The 16,995-nt window shown below is 35.1% G+C and overlaps 2 protein-coding genes across 3 annotated transcripts in view; both read right to left on the reverse strand.

Moving 5' to 3' along the window:
* LOC107567139 (uncharacterized) overlaps positions 1–10,033 on the reverse strand; it is an 18,894-nt gene extending 8,861 nt beyond the window's left edge. The window contains exons 1-11 of one of the 2 annotated variants that reach the window (XM_016252771.1): positions 9,637–10,033; positions 7,269–7,373; positions 4,834–4,876; positions 3,707–3,735; positions 3,523–3,568; positions 3,381–3,439; positions 2,970–3,002; positions 2,735–2,777; positions 2,551–2,618; positions 2,353–2,430; positions 2,200–2,256 (exon numbers count right to left, since the gene is read on the reverse strand). In XM_016252771.1, coding sequence (XP_016108257.1) covers positions 2,200–2,256; positions 2,353–2,430; positions 2,551–2,618; positions 2,735–2,777; positions 2,970–3,002; positions 3,381–3,439; positions 3,523–3,568; positions 3,707–3,735; positions 4,834–4,876; positions 7,269–7,371 — 559 coding nt within the window. In that variant the 5' untranslated portion in view covers positions 7,372–7,373; positions 9,637–10,033. Of the gene's footprint in view, positions 1–2,199; positions 2,257–2,352; positions 2,431–2,550; positions 2,619–2,734; positions 2,778–2,933; positions 3,003–3,380; positions 3,440–3,522; positions 3,569–3,706; positions 3,736–4,833; positions 4,877–7,268; positions 7,374–9,636 lie in introns of both variants that reach the window. The other variant, XM_016252761.1, reaches the window with a different exon arrangement.
* Positions 10,034–11,063: 1,030 nt separating this feature from the next.
* LOC107567150 (protein spinster homolog 1) overlaps positions 11,064–16,995 on the reverse strand; it is a 17,830-nt gene continuing 11,898 nt past the window's right edge. Inside the window, exons 8-13 of the mRNA XM_016252784.1 lie at positions 16,467–16,619; positions 16,078–16,267; positions 15,867–15,932; positions 15,015–15,113; positions 14,125–14,293; positions 11,064–12,068 (exon numbers count right to left, since the gene is read on the reverse strand). Coding sequence (XP_016108270.1) covers positions 11,998–12,068; positions 14,125–14,293; positions 15,015–15,113; positions 15,867–15,932; positions 16,078–16,267; positions 16,467–16,619 — 748 coding nt within the window. The 3' untranslated portion in view covers positions 11,064–11,997. The remainder of the gene's footprint in view (positions 12,069–14,124; positions 14,294–15,014; positions 15,114–15,866; positions 15,933–16,077; positions 16,268–16,466; positions 16,620–16,995) is intronic.

Consider the following 16,995-nt stretch of genomic DNA (forward strand, 5'->3'; position numbering starts at 1 on the left):
GAAAGTTGATGTATTCCCTCAGCGACCAGCACAGATCAGCTCTAGGCATGGCGAAGCGGATATCGTCCTCTTTTGGAAGACCAAACAAAGTAGTTTCGCTTTCACAACGAAAGCATGTCTTCACGACATGGCGGCAGCGTCAACAATACTACAGTGAGAATAAAAGTTACACCTTCTTTCTTTGCATGAACATTTGGGCGGCTTTATGCAAATCTTCCCACAGAGCGACGTAGGTATGTTGGGGCATGCTAGAACGAGCCGTTTTAGGTAGGTGTGGCTGACTCTTAACTTTTATAAAGAATATCTCTTTAGATTTGAGACTTTAGTCTTTGCAACTTTACAGATCTTTTTTATGCAACATGAGCTTATAACACTCCAAAGAGAAAGGAAAAATTTAAATCGCATCATATGACCCCTTTAAAGTACTATACAGAATTATTTTTCCAAGGCCAGGTTATCTGAAATATTTCCTAATATTGAAGACAGATGTCATGCTTCTCTGTGCAATTTGAGTCATATGTTTTTTACTTGTCCTATGTTGCTACATTTTTGGGTCAATTATTTTACAAGTATGTCTAAAGTGTTAAAAGTTAGAATTGATGTTTGCTCCGCTATAGCAATCTTTGGGATACCAATAATTTTTTTTCTCAGTTTAATTCAAAACAACTGGATATTATATCCTTTACTTCTTTGTTAGCTAGGCGCCGTATTCTGCTCCACTGGAAATCTAATAAGCCTCCAACAACCTCCCAATGGCTAGTGGATACCATGTTTTTTTTTAAACTGGGAAAAGTACGATGTTCTGGGAAAAGTAATTTCTTCAATAAATGGCATCCCTTTATAGCTTACTTCAAGTCTCTTAATATTCTACCTCCTGGTTAATATATGATAATGTATATATATATTGTATTGAGTATATATTGTATTTTATCTATTTGTATTACAATGACTACTATTTTCTATAATTAGTTGTATTCTTTATTTTATGATAGTTTTGTAGTGATTTTTTTTTATTACGTTTAATTCTTTCCTTCTTTTTTTCTATTGGTTATGTATTATGTTTAGGTTTGGTCTTAAAATGTAAAAAAAAAAAAATTATGTTAAATGTAAAAAATGTGTTCTATTTTTAAATCTATTTTCTTGTTGTAATAATATTTGTTTTAATAAAAAGTTTGAACATAATTAATCTGAAATAGAAATCTTTTGTAACATTATAAATGTCTTTATCGTCACTTTTGATCAATTTAAAGCATCCTTGCTAAATAAAAGTATTATTTCTATAATTTCTCAACAACAACAAAAATTATACTGACGCCAAGCTTTTGAATGGTACAGTGTATAGTGTTACAAAAGCTTTTTATTTCAGATAAATGCTGACCTTTGTATCTTTCTATTCATCAAAGAATCCTGGGGAAAAAAATACTCAACTGTTTTAAATATTGTTGATAATAATAATAATAATAATAATAATAATAATAATAATAATAAATGTTTCTTGAGCAGCAAATCAGCATATTAGAATGATTTCTGAAGGATCATGTGACACTGAAGACTGATGCTAAAAATTCAGCTTCGAAATCACAGGAATAAATTACTTTTGAAAATATATTGAAATTGAAAGCAGTTATTTTAAATAGTAAAATATTTCACAATATTAATGATTTTGCTGTATTTTGGATCAAATAAATGCAGGCTTGGTGAGCAGAGGAGACTTCTTTAAAAAACATGTTACTGTTCAAAAACTTTTGACTGGCAGTGTATATACATATGTACTTAATATATATCATTTCCATGTTTGTAGGTGAGGAGTGAAAGGCAAAGCAAGGGGAAAAAATCTCACTGTTTAACAGAAAATAAATAAAAAATAACTACAGGTGCATCTCAATAAATTAGAATGTCGTGGAAAAGTTAATTTACTTCAGTAATTCAACTCAAATTGTGAAACTCGTGTATTAAATAAATTCAATGCACACAGACTTAAGTGGTTTAAGTCTTTGGTTCTTTTAATTGTGATGATTTTGGCTCACATTTAACAAAAACCCACCAATTCACTATCTCAACAAATTAGAATATGGTGACATGCCAATCAGCTAATCAACTCAAAACACCTGCAAAGGTTTCCTGAGCCTTCAAAATGGTCTCTCAGTTTGGTTCACTAAGCTACACAATCATGGGGAAGACATTAATCTAAAAACTTACTATAGGTTTGTTCCCTGTGATCTTGAGAATTTTTGCAATTTTCATAATCGGGAATGTCTGTAAAAACAAACCACCACAGCATACACAGGACAAAGTTAGGATATGCATTGCAGCATTGCTTTGCGGTCATTATTTCTGTTCAGCATGTAGTACCTGAGTCTGATTCATCCACATACATCTCACAGTCAAATATAGCTTCAGACACATGGTCTACATTTATGTAAGGTTCTCCTGCAAAAACGTTAGCATCAACATTATCAGAGGATCAGAGGACTTTATTAACCAATGTATTTATAATGAAACAAATAGAGTAAATAGAGTGCTATTCTTATTTAATCTCAGATCTTCTACCTGAGCTCTGGGATGAAGCTCTGCTGGGTCTCTGAGATATCGTGTTTGGGGAATCTGGAAGAACAACTCTGGAGAAAAGAAAGATGTTCTCCATCAGTTTTATATGGATAATGATTCAGCTTTAGCCTGATTAGTAGTTTAGAATCATTTGTGGAGTTTTGGGATCAGGCAGGTGCGCTCTTACATGTATTCACTTGGAGGCTGAACATACGGCTCATCGTCACTCTCTATAGAAGGAGTCACATATTCAGGATTATTTAGCAATCAGTCTCTCATGCACACACGTGTTCATTCACAAAGAGTTTACATTTAACCCATATTCAGTTAACAATGTGCAAACTACCCAGAATTACAATACAAAAGTGAGTCATTTGATTTCTGACCATGGCCATCGACATGAATGTTGATTCCCTCCTCACCGTTTTGATTCACATAACTGGCTTGACTTCCAGCTAGAGAGACAATTAGAAATGTGTGCTTTAATAATAATAATACTCCTTAAAAATTACTTGCATAGATAGCACCTTTTTTATATGTAAAGTGTAGCTCAAAGTGCTCAAAGTCGCAAACAATAATAATAATAATAATAATACAAAATTACAATTAAATACATTAAAAGAAAAGAAATCAACTGAAATCAGTTACCTTAAAAATATAGGCCTATATATTCAAAAGCTATACATTTTTTGTGTCATACAGCTTTGAATTGTAGTAATGGAGCACTAGACGCTGACAGCATTTCATAAGTTGTCAACACTGTGATGCCTTTTTTTTCCATTATATATACAAGATATTAGATTAGTATATTGTCTCAAATGTATGCTACTCACTTTCTGAGGGAGGACAGGAGGGCACCTTTGTGACAGTAATAGATGGTGAACTGAGTGAACTGAGGACAGAGTGATTGTTAACACACTGAACACACAACACAGTCTGTGTGTACTGTACATCTGTGTTTGTGTGTGAACTCACTTGGGTTGGTAAGGTCCAATTCTGGTATGATCCGTATGGTGCTCATCTAAATAATAAGGGATGGGACAAGCACTATTTAGGCTATGCAGATATTTATGTATTTATGTAGATATTTATATGAACAATGCAGATACAACAATTTGTGTGTTTTGTTGTGTGTTAGCAGAGAGGAAAATATATTTACATGTTGACACGGGATGCCGAACCACAAAACTGTATAAAGAGAGACAACGTTGAGCCAACACACATAAAACAAACATCAATTATATCCTCCTGACTACCAGCTATGGAGTTTTGTCTTTTGTAGAGGACATAATGTTTTAGTGATTTCTCTGAGACGTTACATGTCACAGTTTTATCTGGATGTCCTGTACAGAGCACATTCAGGGCTTTTCAGAGATACCAAATGATTGGATGTTTCACCATGACCACTCCCTCTCCTTGGTCTTTAAAAATGGCTGACATTCATTTAGTGATCAAATGTAACACCCTAATGGAAATATGATATTTTGTAATTATTTAAATCTGACTAATTTTCTAATTGTTTGTCATAAATCAACATCTCAGGAAAATGATATGGGGTTTCAAATCAAAATATGACTTCCTGTTATGAAACAGGACATAATTTCATACATGTCCACTGTAGAGGACACCAGGACTTAAAGCACGTTTATTACACATTTTGGGAGACACAACAAATGAATAGAGAATTTTTTTTATCAATATTCCTATTAAATATTAGATATTATTATGAAAATCTTGCTAATTATTACTCCCATGATTGCACTTATTTGTTCATTTTATGTTGCCCCAAAAACACATTAATATGCAAATTAGATTCAGTTTATAGATACATTGTATATAATGGAAAAACTTGTTTATGGCCATTTTACACACATTTTGCATAAAGAAATAAAAATAAAAAAAAATCTTTCATAACATAGTTGAGAATCGTCTTTATATAAAGTTTGGTATAAAAAATGAAAATTGATTTGTGATTAAAACAAAAATCCCACTGTTTTTGCCTTTTCATGTCTATTCATGTCTTTTTATTTCTTAAAAAAACAGGCCTTTTAAAGTCCCGTTGTCTTCTACAGAGGCATAACATGAATAAAATATCATTTTTCAAAAATTTTAGTTTTCAATTTTTTCTTATGCTCTAAACAATGTAATGACATGACAAAATACTAAATTCACAAAACTGTTTTTTCCTGGTAGTCAGGAGGTTATAATGTAAATGTGCATGAATATTATGATTGAATATGGGTAGCTGACAAGATCCTTTATTTGGTAGAGTGGCTGGTTTCTTACGTTGGGTTGTATTCTGAGTCACTGGACCTCTGATGGATGGATGCTATAAAAGAAATAACATATAGCCAAGAAACAAACTACATCATCCCATAAGACAAAATATTTTTTCCTGACCAAAATATGTTTTAAAAATATGCTAGATATATGCTGTGAACAGTGAAGCTAACTGAAATACATTTATGAAATTGAAAAAATAAGTTATTTAGTTCATCATGTACCATTTCAAAATGTAGCAAGAAAATATATTTCAGTTCTATAGCCTAGGGCTAGGCCATGTTTAAGCTAACCCCAAATTATTATTAATTATTTAACATTTAATTATTTAACGTGTGAATATATTTTCTTGGATTGAACTATATGGAGGCAAAAATATATTGATTAATACTTAAATAATTTAATAATAAAATACTTTTAAAATGTGGATTTTTAATATATATATATATATATATATATATGTATATAAATATATATTTAATATTTATATATATTTTTGACTGTCTTCATTGGTTACATTTTTTTTTTAGTAATTTTAGTACTTCAGCTTAAACTATGTTTAGATATATTGTGAAACTTAGCCTGTTAAACAAATACATTGTTGGCCATTCTTTTTTATATTTTGAAATATATTTAAATAGGCTATATTTTAAATTAAATATATATTAAAAGTAAGTATATTTGAAATAATATTTTTGCTCTATGGGTTGTCATGATGCTTTACAATTGGCTTGTAAATAATAGGCATGTTTACTATGGAATTACATTTCTGCCGAAATTCTGCGCGCGAAAGATCATATTTTGAGCGCGCAAAAGTGCGTTTTGCACGCGCGCGAACTGAGTTTTGTGGAGAAAATGTTTGTCTCGCAAAGAAGAAAGTATTTCGAGCGCACGAAAATCAATTTTGCATTTAAAATTAGTTTTTTGATGTGTGCAGACCTTCTCTTTTGCGCGTGCAACGTTTCACTAACTTGCTTGGTAAAATGTGCTTGGAAAAAAATATGATCAGAATGTCAACTTGCATAATAATTATGCATGCACTGTATTTTTCCTCTTCTGCTGTCCGGGTAATGCAAGGAATGTTGTGAAGAATTTAGCAGCCTAGTCTCTCATCGGCTGGAATTATGATACATTGAAACGCTGGGTTGTGTTGAGCACGCGAGCTGTTGGCATTTAGAGAGCACAGAGGGCGGGCATCAGGTGAGCAAGTTAGTGAAACGTTGCACGCGCTAAAGAGAAGGTCTGTACACATCCAAAAACGTATTTTAAATGCAAAATAGATTTTCGTGCGCTCGAAATACTTTCTTCTTTGCGAGACAAACATTTTCTACACAAAACTAAGTTCGCGCGCTCAAAATATGATCTTTCGCGCGCAGAATTTCGGCAGAAATGTAATTCCATAGTTTACATGCATACAGTGTCGTTGCGCTACAGATGTCCTCGTGAACCTTTCCCGATCTCCGGAGCGCTATTCGAGGCTTAGTGTGTCCCTTCATGCATCATGTTTTGGAATAAATCGTGAGATTTTTCACGGAAACCTTTCCAATGCAAGTGAAATATTAATATAACTAGATATTATTACATATAATTTGGAAGAAAAACGAAGTGTTGCACGTTTTATTGGTGCAAAGGTGAGTAGTGGTGATATTTATTTTGTACAACATTTGCAACTGCTTTGCATCCCTTAATTAGAAGCACCACAAATGAGCTGAACAGACATTTAGAAGTTGATTTTTTTTAAATGCAAAGAATTTAAAATAAAAATAAAGCTCTGTAAACATTTGCATTTTTACAACACTAAGTGTGTCCCATCAGGTGATGTTTTCATTACCTGATAGGGCACACTTATAGTGCTTTAAAAGCGTTGTTCTACACACACTCGGGGTCTTCATCCACACTTGGCCCAAATGCAGGAAATACGACATATAAGAAGTCAAGTGGTCAAGTGCAAAGACCGCAAGTGTGGGTATTTGGAGACTGCAGGTATGGGCGTGCATCGCCTGTGTTTTTTACGGAGCATGCGCAGAACGCCAATCTGATTAACCGGCATTTTGCGCATGCTCCGTAAAAGAGACGGACGACGCATCATTCTTTAGGTCTTTGAAATGTCAAGCAGTGCGTCATGTATTCTTGGACAGAAAGATGGTGACTGCAGCTCGACTACACAAAAAACCTTCCGTAGCTCGATTATAAATGGGCGTGTACATCATTCAACACTTTCTCAGGGTTATTGTTTTAGGGTTGCCACCCGTCCCTTTCGTGAACGGGTGTCCCTTATTTTGCCTCGCTGAAGGTGGCAACCCTAATTGTTATAGTTGTGCAAAACCATGTTGAGAGTATTTACATTTATTTGAATTGAAATTTACCGCAAGCGTCCTTTTTAACATAAAGCTTTGAGGAGACAAACATTTTTATTACAGATTAGAGTTAGGAGGCCTTACTTGGTTGTTTATGCCCCCAGCAGTATGTACAAAGACTGGCTAAAAGGATGATTGACAGGAAGAGAGCCCCGCCTACCACAGACAGCAGTGCAGTGGAGTCCATAACTGAGAAGACAATGCCAGAACATCGATTTATGACAGTATTAGGCCATAGCGGAGAGCAACATCATTCTTCTGAATCTGTGGTTTTAGGTTAGTGTGACTAAACCTGGGAAATGTTTCCATACGCTCATTTTGTATAAATGATGAAGCCACAAATGAAAAGTCAGGTGAACTCATTACATTTGGTTTTAACCTGTTTTAACTATACAAATGAAACAACAGAGCTGCTCTTTTTTGTTACTTAATGTTAGCAATAAGTATTGGTCTCCCACAATCTTTAAGAAACAGATGAAAACACAGATCTTCCGTCCATGAGCTCTTTAAAACATTATTCATGATAATTTATTCATGATCATTTAATTCTTAAAACCGAAGAGCTGCTCTGATCCCCACCATGGACATTTAGATCTCTTAACTAGCTTTATCGTTGTCTTGCAGATCTTGGTGTTGATGAGTAGTAAGTCTAATCATCATTTGTACGTGTCAGTAATCCTGCTCTTAACAAGTATCATCTTGTTTTCTAAAAAAAAAAACTCAACATCAGTAAAACAGGATAAAATTAACCGAGAAGCCAGATAAGTGTTGCATAAGGACTTGTTCTTAGAGAACACTTATATTCAGTGTTTCTGCAAATATAACTCAAAGTCCCTTTCAAATTAAATACACTTCTAATCTATTTACAGTCTCTGTTTCAGAAAATAAACTCTCGCACTAGTTTATTTATGTTTTGTTTCTTTCTTTGGTTTGGGGGGGGGGGGGCGGGGGGGGGGGGGGGGGGGGGTCATCTATACACAAAGTTATTTAAAAAGCGGGAAATATAAATTTTGAAAAAGTATGATTACAAAAAACTTTTCAAAATCGTTTTAATGTGACAAACCAAAACATAAATAATAAATCTAATGCGACATAACATTAACAGAAAGTGAAAAAATCTGGGACATAAAAACACAGAAGTTGAAAAAATACCCTTAAGTGGTATTTTATCAGATTTTTTACTTAAGCATAAACATCACAATATATATCAATTCCTTTTTCTTAATAGTCATTTTGGCAATGCACTATTCACTTGCTTTAGATAAACGCAGTCTGCTTAATTAACACCATGTATGACACTCAAATATAAAATAAACTCCTGATTACCTCAGCATGGATCACTGTGTGCATTTTAACGGATACAACAATCTCTGAGTGGTCAGCGCTTTTCAGATGAGACATTGGTTTAATTAGGCAAACTCAATCTGTGAAAATTCACTCAGCATCACCTGCCTTGCAAGCTTTTACACACCTCTATATATGTGAGCGTGTGGCTGTCTGTGGTTGCATTTAGTGCCAGGAAACGGATTTCCTGTATTTTGCAGTTAGATGAGGAGAAAAAAATGACATTATGGTCTGGGCCTCTCTTAATTTCAGAGCTGTCAAGTCATAGAGAACTACTACCCAGAACCCAGAAAAGCAGGGCAAATGGCAGCCTTACCTAAATTGTCTTAAACTAAATACAAGCAAAGCTGCCTTGAGCAACCGACATGAGAGACATTTTGAAAATCAAATCATGGACTCCTCAGTATTATAGTGCACTTTATCATGCACTTGTATTAGTATACATTCAACAAAACAGGACTCATTGCAAAAAATGTGTTATTTTGGTCAGAATTAAAGGCGTGAAAAAAAAACTATTTTATAAAAACTGTTAATGTAATTGGCTTGACAAAGGATAGTGAATGTGATAATCAGGTTTCATTTGTGGTTGAAGACCTCTTGACCCTCTGATCTTTACCACACTACAGCCATATTACATTTAGAGTCAATTAGTAAGAAAATAAAGCTTCTAAATAAATCTTTTTCGACAAAAATTTTGCTGATTTTTTTGGGGGGCAAAAAGTTTGCTTACTTGCAAAGGCATTAGACTGTGTTTTGAAACATTTATCGTCTTAATATGAATATCAATTCAGCACTCGAAATTGAGGAAGATGAATAAATCTGATTCATTTTTTTGGCAATTTGAAACCTTTTGTTAATCGTGTCAGCCAAGTTGGTACTAAATGGCATGTTGCGTCCACAGACGAAAACCAAAGGTCATCGACACTGAAAGCGACAGATCATATACTGTAGGATTTCTTTACCATTTGTAGAAAAAAGCGATTGGCAAAAAAAAAATCAGATATGAATGAGTATAACTGTATTCAAACTCAATCTCTCTGTAATCAGCACAGAAAACTTTCTCCACAAAAAGTCAGTGTTACTTGAAGAGAAAAAGTAAAAGGCTTACCAGTATCAGTAGCAGCTATCAAGTCAATCAAGACACCACACGTTCCTGCTCAGCAGAAACCTGCAACCAAACTGCCGACCAGTTCACACACACACTGCAGACTGTACAAATCACACCTAACTCGCAGCTCACACTGAAGGTGCCACCATTTTTTACTCTTCCTCCCTCACGGCTCACTCCTTGGTTCTCAGTTTCTCCCCTTTAGGTCACCTCCCAACCCAAACTTAAGCAATCCCAGTAGTCAGTTTCTTAATATGCTCATATCTGCTGAAGTCAATTCCCTAAGTCTCACTATTTCATATGAGCCGCTGAGGTGTGTCCTGATCTACAGGGCCTTTGCCGCAAAGAACTTCACTTTTAGGTTTCTTTCCTCGCTGCACTTACTCTCTGCCTCCTCATAGGCTCATAGAAAGTCGCTTGCACCAGTCAGCATCTTTTTTCCCTCTCTTCATCTCTGTAACTGGCTGATCTCTTGCTCACTTCACCTCCCTTCTTGTTTCATCTCTTGTATCTGAAGGTTCAGTTTTCTGTCACCATGCAGATGATAACTTTTTTTGTTGCTTTTCCTTAATTTTTATCATGTGTCAGATGTTAGACTCAGAAGATAAAGTCGTTAAGGCTTGATTTCCTGTAAAACCTGCTTTAAACCTTATAGATTAAGAAAAGCAGTATGTTAACTTGACTTTGAGTTACATTAGGGTGAGAATTTGACCACATTAGAATCCAAATAATACTTTAGTGGTGTCCCATTGCAAGATTTAATGTCAAATAATAATAACTGGCCATTTAAAAAAAAAAATAGTCAAGAATTGAGCCAAGAATCATGCTTCATAATACTTCTTGAAGTATCACAGAAGACAGGTGTTTCTCTGTTTCATGAGAAGGAGTTAAAAAAATGCATGTTAAAAACCTTGCCTGATTTGAACTATAAGTGTTAATTCGTTGCTTCGTTATGGCGGACAATGAGTCATAATTTCTCAATCTTGCCTCCCACTCTTCTGGCATTTTGTGGTGTTCTTGTAACCTACACAAACACAAATTACTGGAATGACAAGCTGGTACATTGTATTCTCACAAGCACAACATCATCCACCGAAATGTTCCACTGCAAAGACAATGCATGTTTCGGTTTAGGCGCTTCAGTTTTCATAAGTCATTCACGAGACAAATTTTCACAGCAAATTTACCAAACAGACCTGCATCTCTATATCCCACCTACAAACAGGAAACCACAGCAACTGAAAAACTTTATGATCATCGTTCTTGCCACTGCAGAGAGAGAACGCAAACATGCGAGAGACGGAGAGAAAGATATAAAGCAGAAATAAAAATACTCGCCATTATTTTGATGTGCTATAACAGATTACAAGCACGTTTCAACACATGAAAAACAATCAAAAAGACACAAATTAGATTAAATTCCTCATTTAATGTTAAAAAAAAGTTAGAAAACAAGATTAGACAGAAACATTTGCAAATTAACTCAAACGAATTGCCTAGAAAACAACAACAACAGCAGAGGGAATGCACAACAAACTGTTTCCTTTAAAAACAAAAAAAGTTTCTTACAGTTAAAATGGCACAGTAAAACATGCCATGAACCAGGCCCTTGCAACAAATATATGTAACAATGTTATTTAAAAAATTTATATATATGATCAAATGAATTAATGTGATTCATGCCATGGTAGCATTAGTGTTTCGGTGAAATTCTTAAAAGTCTAAAAGCTCAAATGTTACTAGCATAGAAGAAAAACCATTAAAAGAGGAGGAAAGACTGAAAGCAGATCACAGACAGGCTTCAGTGCTGCTCAAGCTCAGTCTGATTCTGCTAGTTTTCAATCACAGTCCAGGTCTGATGAAAACAAATGCAACAGCATTTTGAGAGTACCTTGGTTTTAGTTAGCTGACAACCTACAGACAGCAATCTGAAAAATCACTTGAGATCCCCTCCAATAAAAACATCTCAAATATAATTTACATGAATTCTAAAACACAGTTCGATGAGTTTCAATTAAATGTCCTCAGCATGTAACCTTTTTTTTCACGTGTTCCCCGTGTGCCTCTGTCTCCTCCCACAGGACTCATCCGGGTGGAAGGCAGAATGGTCAACTGCACACAGGACTTCCAGGTAAGACGTTCCTGATATTTTTGTTAGTTCAAAATGTTCCCAAATCAATATCGGTGTTAAGGATATAAACACAAATATAAGCATAATAAATTACTATAAAACTCCCTATTGTGGAGATAGTTCAATCAGTGATTAGAGCTCCAGGATTGGCTGCTGATGGCACTGGCTCTGTCTGCCTATAGGCCAGTGTTGTGCCCCGTGTTGAGAACAATCCAAATCCTTGAGTCATCTCAAATTAAAACACTTGACACTGATACTTTAGTAGACCTCCCTCTCTTTGGAACAACAATTGGTGCGTCATCTGAAAAAGAAAGAGACACGTCAGTATATTAGATTTCCAAAGTACCTGTAACGGCCCTAACAAATTAAGTGACTGAGAACTGCAGATAAAGAATAAGCCAAAACCGACAAATGGAAAAGATGACTTATAACAACCAGTCAGCATTTTGCTTAGTGAAGAGACTAAAAAGAAAATGTATAATTAATTCAAAAACATACATTTATATTAATGCACTTATGATAGCAAGCCATAAAATCCCTTCTTAAAAGCAGGATTATTTAGTGGCAATTCAAACCAATCCACTGCAAAATACACAGAATAAACTAAAACTATAAAACTATCCGTTTTGTTATAATTAATTTAAAAAACGGATAGTTCCGGTCCTTGATTCTGATTGGTTGAGCCACGTTCTAAGCTGTTGTACAAAACATACACCTTTGTTTACTTTGTGTGTTACTTGGCAACCACCTTATTGCATCCACAACTGTTTCTGAGGAACTACATTGTTTGGCGGAAGAATACGGTTTTTATTTATATCATTACACTTTATTTGCTCTGTTTTATTTTGTGAAACTATATATATATATATATATGGAATAACTGTTTTATAAAAGCAATAAACCCCGTGAAGCCGTGGTTTACAGTGAATTTATAACAGCTAAGGGGCGTTGTTAGGCACGACGCGAAGCGGGGCTTATCGTTTTATTGAAATAAAGCTGAAATAAAATTAAATATAAATATTACATGATAAACTTAAAAAAATGTTTTAGAAATGTTGCACTGACATCTAAATGAAATAAGTTGTTAAGTACTAAAATTACTAAAATAAAAATTTAATTAAAGCTAAATGCATTTAGTCATTTAGCAGACGCTTTTATCCAAAGCGACTTACAAATGAGGACAATAAAAGCAAACAACATCAACAAAAGAGCAATGATATACAAGTGCTATAACAAGTCTCAGTTAGCCTAACGCAGTACACGTAGCAAGTTTTTTTTTAAATCATATAATAAATAAAAAGAAAACAGAATAGAAAAAGACTGGAGCAAGCTAGTGTTAGAGGCCTTCTTTTGCTTTAGTTAAATGAAAACAAAACAATTAGAATACAAAAAGAATAGAGAAGCTAGTGAAGCAGTTAATAAATTAATAGTGTGCAAGTCTAAAAGGGGCATGTTTTTTTTAAAGAATAGAATTAGAATATAATATATTTATATAATATTTATTTGAATACATCACATAACAAATTACTAAAACCTAAACTAAATATAAAAATAAACTAAATTCATTCATTCAATTCATATTAATAAGCATAAAAGTATAACAAACTAAAATAACAAACAAACAAGACAAGACTGGGATGTCATCAGTGATTTCACTCACCAGAGGGCACGTAGTTCTCTGCCAGTTGCCGGTCTTTCTCGATGAAGAGGGCCGTGGCCAGGAAGAAAGCTCCGCCCACCACGGCCACGAAGGAGCACAGCAGCAGTGACATCTGAAGTGAACGAAACTCCCACATGTACGAGTCTGATTTCTTTATCGAGTCTGACACCTTAATCGGGGGAAAAAACACATGACATGCAACCTAAAGTGTTTTTTTAAAAAGAATTTCCAAAGACTTTTTGTGTGCAATTGTGAGATTGTCGTACCACTCCGATGAGGTACGGGCTAATAGCGTCGCCCAGCAAGTGCGAGAGTACAATCTGAAAGGCTTCCGCTGTGGAGCGCCGTGTGGGGATCACAACATACTGACAGAAGAGAGGCCTTCTTTTGCTTTAGTTAAATGAAAACAAAACAATTAGAATACAAAAAGAATAGAGAAGCTAGTGAAGCAGTTAATAAATTAATAGTGTGCAAGTCTAAAAGGGGCATGTTTTTTTTAAAGAATAGAATTAGAATATAATATATTTATATAATATTTATTTGAATACATCACATAACAAATTACTAAAACCTAAACTAAATATAAAAATAAACTAAATTCATTCATTCAATTCATATTAATAAGCATAAAAGTATAACAAACTAAAATAACAAACAAACAAGACAAGACTGGGATGTCATCAGTGATTTCACTCACCAGAGGGCACGTAGTTCTCTGCCAGTTGCCGGTCTTTCTCGATGAAGAGGGCCGTGGCCAGGAAGAAAGCTCCGCCCACCACGGCCACGAAGGAGCACAGCAGCAGTGACATCTGAAGTGAACGAAACTCCCACATGTACGAGTCTGATTTCTTTATCGAGTCTGACACCTTAATCGGGGGAAAAAACACATGACATGCAACCTAAAGTGTTTTTTAAAAAGAATTTCCAAAGACTTTTTGTGTGCAATTGTGAGATTGTCGTACCACTCCGATGAGGTACGGGCTAATAGCGTCGCCGAGCAAGTGCGAGAGTACAATCTGAAAGGCTTCCGCTGTGGAGCGCCGTGTGGGGATCACAACATACTGACAGAAGAGAGAGAGAGCTTTAAGAGATAGACCTCATGCGGTTCCAAACACATATGCTGTTGTTATTTCACTGGAACACAAAAGAAGACATTTCTAAAGCATTGCAAAGATATGAAGTGGCTTTAGAACAGTGTTTCACAATATTCAAAGACAATATTAGCCAAAATATTTCCTCTGGTATTTCTGTTGTAATTATAACAATGCTACTCGTTTTTTTTATTAACAGAAATTGGGAGTGTTGAAATTCATTAAACATGATTCATTTGGTGATTCTGTCAGATTTGGATTTTTATGTTTAAAAAAAAAAAAAAAGTTATTGATGAGGGAAAAAATAAATATAATTTCCATTTCAGCTTGATTTTTGATGTTTTTAGCTTCTTACTTGACTTAAAATTATTTAATTACATGTTTAAAAAATAATTAAGTCATTCTGTGGCCCCCATCGGAAGCCCTTTAATTGAGAACCACTGCTTTAAAAAGAATTTCCAAAGACTTTTTGTGTGCAATTGTGAGATTGTCGTACCACTCCGATGAGGTACGGGCTAATAGCGTCGCCGAGCAAGTGCGAGAGTACAATCTGAAAGGCTTCCGCTGTGGAGCGCCGTGTGGGGATCACAACATACTGACAGAAGAGAGAGAGAGCTTTAAGAGATAGACCTCATGCGGTTCCAAACACATATGCTGTTGTTATTTCACTGGAACACAAAAGAAGACATTTCTAAAGCATTGCAAAGATATGAAGTGGCTTTAGAACAGTGTTTCACAATATTCAAAGACAATATTAGCCAAAATATTTCCTCTGGTATTTCTGTTGTAATTATAGCAATGCTACTCGTTTTTTTTATTAACAGAAATTGGGAGTGTTGAAATTCATTAAACATGATTCATTTGGTGATTCTGTCAGATTTGGATTTTTATGTTTAAAAAAAAAAAAAAAGTTATTGATGAGGGAAAAAATAAATATAATTTCCATTTCAGCTTGATTTTTGATGTTTTTAGCTTCTTACTTGACTTAAAATTATTTAATTACATGTTTAAAAAATAATTAAGTCATTCTGTGGCCCCCATCGGAAGCCCTTTAATTGAGAACCACTGCTTTAAAAGACTTGATAATAGTGTGCCAGTCATATTACCTACTTTATGGAGCTTTCTTGTCTTTTTTAGCATTTGACAAGCTGCGGACTCTGAACACTATGTTGTTGAATGGCAATAACTATCGAACAATTCTTCAAACAAGCCTACTTTTGTGTTTTACCGAAAAAACAACAGCATATAAGTTGGCAAAAACATGAGGGTGAGTGAATAATAAAATAAATTAGTCTATTCATTATTCTTATGACTTGGTATTGGATAAAATGGGAGAAGGGAAACTCACCAGAAGGATATCAGCAACAATGGCCCAATTCATAGACAGAAATGTCTCACCCAGGAAGATAAAGATCTGGTGGGAACACAAAATTATGGTCAGCATAAAACTGCCCTACATTCAACACTGCGGTCAATATAACACTGAAAACACTTCCTGGAAAAAAGAAACAGCTTTTGGATAAAACAGAGTCAAAGAAGAAGTCAAATGAGTGACTTACATATGTGGCCACAGTGCTAGCCTGAGCAAACATGATGGACAGATAGAGAAATGGAGCAGCGAGGAGGAGTCCTGCAGCACAGACTAGCGGATCAGCTCGAGGGGTTTTGATCCTCAGCTTCTTGCTCACTTGCACACCACTCGCTACACCCAGGATGCCCGTCACAACTGTGATGATGCCAAAAATCAGACTGCAGAGCAGAGGAGATTAGAAGAACATTATTAGTGCATGTTTTTAACATAGGAATATTTACAACAAATGCACTGTTGTGAAATCATAATACTACTATAATGTTAAAAGACTACAAAGACGTCAATAGAACACAAAAGTGTGTGCCAAAGACATGTGTATCTTGAGAGAGTGAGGTGGTGTGTACGAGGGGCTGACACCTGTCAGAGTTGTCACAGGGGGCTTTTAAACATGGCTGCTTCTCTCCAGTGAAGACGCCCGCTCTGAATAAAAAGGCAGGGGCCCACAGGGCCAGTGATCCTGTCACAAAGGCCACAGTCGTGAAGCCAAACGTGGACAGAACAAAACTTGGACTGAAACAGAAATGAGGAGGTAGACAGAGAGAGACAGAGTTCAGAAAGAAACATTGAAACAGTAATATTGTGAAATATTACTTACAGTGGGGCAAAAAAGTATTTAGTCAGCCACCAATTGTGCAAGTTCTCCCACTTAAAAAGATGAGAGAGGCCTGTAATTTTCATCATAGGTATACCTCAACTATGAGAGACAAAATGAGAAAAAAAAATCCAGAAAATCACATTGTAGGATTTTTAAAGAATTAATTGGTAAATTCCTCGGTAAAATAAGTATTTGGTCACCTACAAACAAGCAAGATTTCTGGCTCTCACAGACCTGTAACAACTTCTTTAAGAGGCTCCTCTGTCCTCCACACGTTACCTGTATTAATGG

This window comes from Sinocyclocheilus grahami, unplaced genomic scaffold (genome assembly GCF_001515645.1).
Source record: "Sinocyclocheilus grahami isolate Dianchi unplaced genomic scaffold, SAMN03320097.WGS_v1.1 scaffold27.1, whole genome shotgun sequence".
In the NCBI taxonomy this organism is placed as follows: domain Eukaryota; kingdom Metazoa; phylum Chordata; class Actinopteri; order Cypriniformes; family Cyprinidae; genus Sinocyclocheilus; species Sinocyclocheilus grahami.